At 40.0% G+C, this 7,447-nt stretch overlaps 1 protein-coding gene across 1 annotated transcript; it reads left to right on the top strand.

Annotated features, from left to right (window-relative positions):
• The first annotated feature begins 1,540 nt into the window (after positions 1-1,540).
• On the top strand, positions 1,541-4,944 carry LOC133447374 (kelch-like protein 10). Its single transcript, XM_061726046.1, has 5 exons — positions 1,541-1,686; positions 2,521-3,004; positions 3,443-4,060; positions 4,344-4,493; positions 4,612-4,944. The coding sequence occupies exons 1-5, from the start codon at positions 1,541-1,543 to the stop codon at positions 4,942-4,944; spliced, it is 1,731 nt and encodes a 576-aa protein (XP_061582030.1).
• Positions 4,945-7,447: the final 2,503 nt, after the last annotated feature.

The raw sequence follows: 7,447 nt of genomic DNA, 5'->3' as shown, positions 1-7,447 counted from the left end.
GGAGCTGGCTGGGGGGGGTCCGGCACCATCACCGGAGGAAGAACTCCAGCAGGAGCTGAGGCGTCCAGGACCACCGCTGGAGCCAGAACAGGGGGCGATGCGTCGAGGACCACTGCTGGAGCAGGAACAGGCTGGGGCTGGCGCTGACGCCGTCGCTTCCCCTGGGGCTGAGAACCCCCGGGCCCGCCTCGAGCCAGGCGTGTTCCCCAGAAGGGGGAAACAGGCTGGGATGCGTCCAGGACCACCTCGGGAACAGGAAGAGGTGCGTCCAGGGCCCCCACCGGAACAGGCTGGGGCTGGCGCCTTCGCTTCCCCTGGGCCTGCAGGCTCCTGGGCCCACCCAGAGCCAGGCGTGTTCCCCAAAAGGGGTCCCAATACTCCTCCTGGCGCAGAAACTCCATAAGGGTGAGGTAGTCTCCCGCTGGGTCCACCTGGTCGGTCCGTTCTGGTTTGGTTTTTTAAGGACCCAAGTGCAGGAGACAGAGGGAGGCTGGAGACAGGAGTTCTCAAAAACAAAAAGGGTTTTAATCCAAAAAGGCAAAGCAAAGCGCTGCAGAGCAGGATAAATACAAAAAACCAGGATCAGGACAAAAACCACGAGGAGACATGGAGGAGAGAACAGTACGGACCGACAGGGAACCAAGGAATGACAAGACAAGATATACTGAAGGGATAACGAGACATGACGAGACACAGGTGCAGACACAATCAGGGCAGATGGGACACAGGCGGGGCAAGACAGAACTGAAAGTTACAAACACTGGGGGGAAGTGTCAAACCCTGATATTTCTATCTTGAGTTTTGAATATTGCTTGAATTTTTAAATTCCTCTTTTGTACCTACCATCTATCTTTCATGTGTAAAGCAATAATGTTATTATTGCTTAGAATATTTCAGCAAAACTGAGCATTAAAGGTTTGGCTGACAGAAGGTCAAATAAGTATTTATAATAGTCACATTTACTTTACATGAATCCACATTTATTAAAAACATCATGAAAGTTTTACAAATGAGAAGGGTCACATAAATCTCATTAGCCTCCCAACCTGGAAGTCTAACAGTCTAAAGATAATAAATTTATCAACAAGGCCAAATATGTGCCAGAGCTGGTAACACTGAGTTGAAAATACCATAAAAGAGGCAGGTGTTTTGATGCTAATATATATTATAACTTAAATTAAACAAAAATAAATCAGGGTTCCGTTACTTGTGTTTGTCATGTAATTCATCTAAGGATGTTTTGTTACTGAACTGAACTGTTTGTAAAAGGACTGATTTTTAAACACATTTCTTTAAAACATGACACAATAACATAATGATTTGATATCATTACTGTGAAAAACAAATGAAGCAAAAGGTAACTTTTCCATTTTAAATGTAAACTAAATGTCTTTGTTGTCACTCACTGTGATGAAATAAAGGTCCATTCCGGAATACTGAGCTGATAAATAGCAGCACGTTCATAGTTCTGCCTTCATTTTAACAAACTGATACAAACCATAAACATTTGACAAAGGTTCTCAGATTATCAAAGTTTAAGATGAATAAAGAAGAGAAAACTTCAGACAACTCTGTGTACAATGAGCTCCGTCTGACGGGGGAACATTGTGACGCCGTCATCAAGGTTGAGGATGTTGAATTTCAAGTCCATAAAGTCATCCTGTGCAACTGTACCCCATATTTTCGGTGAGTTGATAATACAATTATAGCTTTAATTTATTTAAAGATCTGAATCAAAGAATTAACTCCTCAGAAAGTAAAATTGAAAATACAAATTAAGGTTTTTACTAAAGCAGGTATGTCAAATGTGATATTGACAACCTTGCACATTAAGCAAGTTTTATATTTCAAAGATATGGCAGATGATTTAAAACTGACAAGGTTTGTTTTTTCTCACAGTTACATGTTCCAGACAGAAGTTTAGATAAAAAACCATTTAACGGAACACTTTTCAAACAATTGTTCATATTTTCTTCCATGGTAATCATATAGAAATCAATTCTGCACCACATATTTCTGTCAGCGACACACCAAGTAGTTACTACAAGCATTGCTTCTGATGCAGTACACACTGGTCAGTCTCAATATCAAAACCTTCAAAATCTAATTCTGTATACACCTCCCTTGGGGTGGAAAAAAATCTGATTATGGACAAGTAAATTGAAATACAATTAAATTCTTTAAAAGTAAAAAATTGGTATATTTAGGAGCAAATGAAGTCCCAGTGGATACATTCTTATCAGATATCAGAATGAGTACTGTATTGTTAAGGATTTTTTGCTTTGTAAATACATGCAGGGTGGTTTCTGAAAGAATAACAGTTAGGAAACCATTGGAGTAGTTTATATTCTCATGATTACGATACATAGTTGAGATATGGCAACACATAGCTTCTATTTAACATTTTAACTTATGTCAAGTATTCAGCTGAAAAAATGTGACATTGATAGAGTGATTAAAGCATAATGTTACATGATGACTGTTGCAGAAATACATCTCTCTACTGTGCTTTCATTTCAGAGCTCTCTTCAATCGCTGGTCTAACCGGGACAAGAGGATCTTTAACATTCCCAACGTGTCTTCTGACACAATGCAGCTCATCCTTGACCATGCTTACACCGGCTCCGTTTCTGTCACAGAGGACAACGTGCGGGAACTTCTGCTGGCTGCCGATCAGTTCAACATAGACGATGTCATACGTATTTGCTACAGTTTCATGGAGGAGCAAATGTGCCCTGAAAACTGTATTGGCATTTGGCAATTAACCAACACCTGCTTCTACCCCAAACTGCGCTCCAAGGCTTTTCACTACATCACTGAGCACTTTGAGGAGGTTGCAAGCTGTGAAGAGTTCCTGCAGATCCCCGTGGAGGAGCTCACTGATATCATTGAAAAAGACCAACTCATTGTAAAACAGGAGAGTTCTGTGTTTGAGGCCATCATTAGGTGGATTAACCATTTACCCAATGAACGAGAGAAACACATTGTTGCTCTCTTACCGAAGGTACAGTAGCTTGTATGAATATGTTTAGTTTAATTTTCATATTATCAGGCTTCAAATTATGGAAATGTACTGACAGCTGTATAATTAACACTGCAAAGTCATATTTATTGAACTGAACACAATCTAAGGTTTAATCCATCGAGTCTGATGAAGCTTCAATCTTCTCTAGTGTCACAATGACAGGCAGCTGGATCCTCCATCATAAACATTGAAAAACTGTTACAAAAGCATAAAAGGGCGTCTTGGCTGCATTGTGAAATCTGAGTCTTTTTAGCTAGTCCATTGGCTATGACTAGCTGCCTTGTCTTTCATCAATCTTTTTTCCTTGAATCCTTTTTATCATTTACATATAACGTTATAAAGCATATTATTTGACATTAAGTGCTACAGTCCATGCAGTTTTATATTAATGGCTTCTATCTTTTCATGTCTGTTTAGGTCCGACTGGCTCTGTTGGATATGGAGTATTTTAAGATGAAAGTGATCAACAGTGAGGTGGTGAAGAGGAACCCTGAATGCTACTCCATGATCAGGGATGTTCCCAGAGCCATAGTTAATGTCATCAGATTTGGCCTGCGTTCACGTTGCTTCAGCAACAGATTTACCCGGCCTCGCATGCCAAGGTCCATTTTGCTGGCCATGGGGGGATGGAGTGCTGGAGATCCAACCAACAGCATTGAGGCCTATGATATCCGGACTAACCAATGGACAAATGTGCCGAACGATGCTGGGCGTCCTTGTGCCTATCACGGCACTGCGTTCCTCAATGGGTACGTGTACTTTATTGGGGGTTTTGACAGACGGAGCTATTTCAGCGGTGTGCACAGGTGGGACCCAACAACACACACGTGGCAGGAAGTGGCACCGATGTACTATCGCCGCTGCTACGTAAGTGTGACTGTACTAAATGGGTGCATATATGCTATTGGAGGCTACAATGGGCACACTCGGCTCAGAACTGCAGAGTACTACGAGCCCCAGACCAACCAGTGGACTTGTATTGCACCGATGCACGAGCAGAGGAGTGACGCCAGCTGCACAACATTAAACAACAAGGTGGGTGAACTGACAGAGACACAAGGAGTCATTGGAGTAGTAGTGAATGGAGTTCATCAAAAAAAATTAAATTACATAGTTCTTCATGTAAGGGTGCTTCGAAGACACATGCTGAATGTTAAAAATCCTAAACTATTAATATTATGCCTTACAAAGTTAGTTATATCTGACCAATGGAAAAAAGATCCTTTTATTAAGCCACGTAACATTAAAACAAAGATTACACAGGAATACAAAACTCATAAAGGGTAAAATCACTTAATACCTCTTATTATGTTTTCAGATCTATATTTGTGGTGGATTCAATGGGGAAGAGTGCCTGGAAACAGCTGAATACTACGATCCACAGACTATGCAGTGGACATTGATCTCACCAATGACTTGTCGGCGCAGTGGAGTTGGGGTGGTTGCGTGCGGAGATAAAGTCTATGCAGTAAGTTGAAAACCAGCAGAAATTACCAAAATACTTTTTTTATCCATTGGTAATTAGTCTCTTATAAAAGATGCAGAGAGCCAGATTTTAACCATAATATTCCAATTTACTCCAACAGGTTGGAGGGTTTGATGGTGAGAACCGTCTCCGCTCTGCTGAGTGCTACAACCCAGGAACCAACACTTGGAACAACGTTGCATCCATGTTAACTACCCGCAGCAACTTTGGCATCGAAGTCATGGAAGACCTGCTCTTTGTTGTGGGGGGTTTCAACGGCTTCTCCACCACCTGTAATGTGGAGAAGTACAACAGAGAAACAGATGAGTGGTGCGAGGTCTGCGATATGGATGTCTTCCGGAGCGCCCTGAGCTGCTGCGTTGTGTTTGGACTCCCCAATATGGCTGATTATGTTCCCCCTCGTGACCCCCGGAGTGACTCTGCCTCCTCCTGAAACCAATGTGCCCAACTGTTACAGTCACCATCCCTTTGGGCTGCCTTTACCTGGCTCTAGGAATGTTACAACATCCGCCTTCATCCAACAGACTTGGCTGTAACATAAATTCATGAAATAAATGTTGTCATCATTAACATGAATTCTGTCAATAACATTTTTCTAGACATTTCAACAGCTTATCAATGGGTTTTTGTGGAGCCTTATGCATGAAGAACATGGTCTGACCAATAAGTTTTTATAGGTTTTCATGATTTCTCTCTGTAGATTGTGTACATGCATTATGTACATTTCATGACAACTGGAGGAGGGGCCAGTTCACTGCAAAACTTGCAGTCTGATGGAACGTGGTTATCATGAAGAGGCATATAAAAACTGTTTAACTAAGGTCTATAAACACACATAACTAAATTAAAAAAAAATGATGTTTTCACATGTACATTCACCATTGACATGCAGATTAATATTAATGGTTACTTCCAAAGAAAGAAAGACATTTAAATATGGATTTAGTTCAGATTAAACTGTCAAAATAATTCCCAGCAGGACGACAATAGCAGACGAGCAGTAAACGTAAAGCCTGTGTTGAAAACAAACATCAATGGACAGGGGGCAACAAAAGAACAAAGTGAAAAACTGAAAACTACTTCACTGCCATCTGCTATCTGAAAAGATCATTTTTCCTTATTCCCATTCTCTGAATTTACTGCTTTTACAACAATGTGTTCACATTTTAATAAGCCCCATAGAAACATCTGGACTCGCCTGTCAGATCCATTAATTCTCGGTATTTAATCATGATAGCAGGGAACAATTGTCACCATGAGTGAGCTACAGCAGGAGATGGCTTTCCATTTTATATGCAGTACTTGCCCCTGACAGGATTTAAAACACCACTAAACATACTGTAATTGTTCTTTTCACAAGACGTAGTGTCACAAGGTGAACAAATGATGTACGAAGCAATATTTCAAAATAGTGAGACAAGCCAGAGATTTTATTATTTATTTAAATGCATTAAAATTTAATTCTGGCATATGAATGTATTACAGTTCTATTTTGTAAGCATTTTTGAAGTTATATTCCTGTAAATTCCTTAAGGAATTTAGCACATTTAAGTTACTCTCCAAGCCATAAGGAGCCACCATTCACATAGTTATCTACTTAGCAACTGATGACCTCTATGATTAATAAAAATTGTGTGGACACATAGCAACTTGAAAACTAAAAAGCAAATGAAAGAAAGAACATTTTTCAGCTGCAAATTTGATTTTGTCTCATAAAACTATCACTTAAAGCTAATCAGAAACCTCTGCTTCTTAAAAAGGGTTACAGCTGGCCAGCCTGTCCGAACTTAAAGAAAGTCGAGGATGTGTCTAATGCAGTTGGCAACCAGCCTAGGATGCAAGTCGTTAGCCTCTCCATAATGCACGTCAGGGACAATAGGCAATCCAATGAGCTGCTGGGTTCGACACAAAAATTACCAGCCAAGTAACATGCTAGTCATCTTCTCAGTGGCCAGTGCAGGCCTATCAGTAATCAGATCAATAGCTGGCTTCTGATTGGATATAGCCACCTGCGACAAGGATGTGGACCCTATGTTGCGCAATAGTCTTAATTTTGCGCCGATCCTGCTCCTTCCTGTTTATTGACTAATAGTAGAGGAGCTGAACCCAGAATATTTGCATTATGAGGCGGAGATGTATAATATTAAGTAAAAGTGGGTGTTTTACTTTATCTTATGCAGAAATGCTTATGGTAAGGTAAAAAGAGGAGACAAAGAAATGTAAAAACAACAAATGCATATTAGATTAGATGATATTAGTTTGTCCTTTATTCATCCTTCAGTGGGGAAATTCGCCTTGAGCTGCAGCCGTACACACAACACACACATGCAGCAAAAGAAGGATAAAAAAGTAAAAAATATATAATTACAAAATATAAACAGGATACACAGTGGAATAAAAATAGTGCAGTACGAGAAAAAAGTTATATATATAAATATATATGCAGTATATATATATATATATATATACGACTGCCAGGGACTTGTTGACCGGAGGTAACGGTGCAGAGAACGCCCACCCCCCGCTTGATCCCATTTAGGAGAAGGGGATAGTTTTTGAGCCTTTTATTTTCCTCCATATGAGCTTAAACATAGTTACATGGAAAATTTAACTGACCAATGCACTTATTGTACCATGTTTGTGATGCATGTGGTCCATTGTTTTACATTGAGCTGCTTAAAAAAACAAGGAATCTTAAGTTAGTCATTACAAGTGTAAAGTTGGGGACTATTGTGTTTGTATTTATGAAGGAATGTTACATTCAGGTCAAAACCTTTTTTTGTGGAAAGTTGAATAAACATTGGCATAAAGCAAGCATATTTGCCCTTCTCATGTTGTTAACAGTATTCAAAACATTAAAAAAATACCTTAAGGTAATTTAAAGCAGCAAAAAAATGTGTGAATAAATGTGCGATTAATATGCGATTAATCGTGAG

This window comes from Cololabis saira, chromosome 7 (genome assembly GCF_033807715.1).
Source record: "Cololabis saira isolate AMF1-May2022 chromosome 7, fColSai1.1, whole genome shotgun sequence".
Classification (NCBI taxonomy): domain Eukaryota; kingdom Metazoa; phylum Chordata; class Actinopteri; order Beloniformes; family Belonidae; genus Cololabis; species Cololabis saira.
This window is presented reverse-complemented; position numbering and strand designations above follow the sequence as displayed.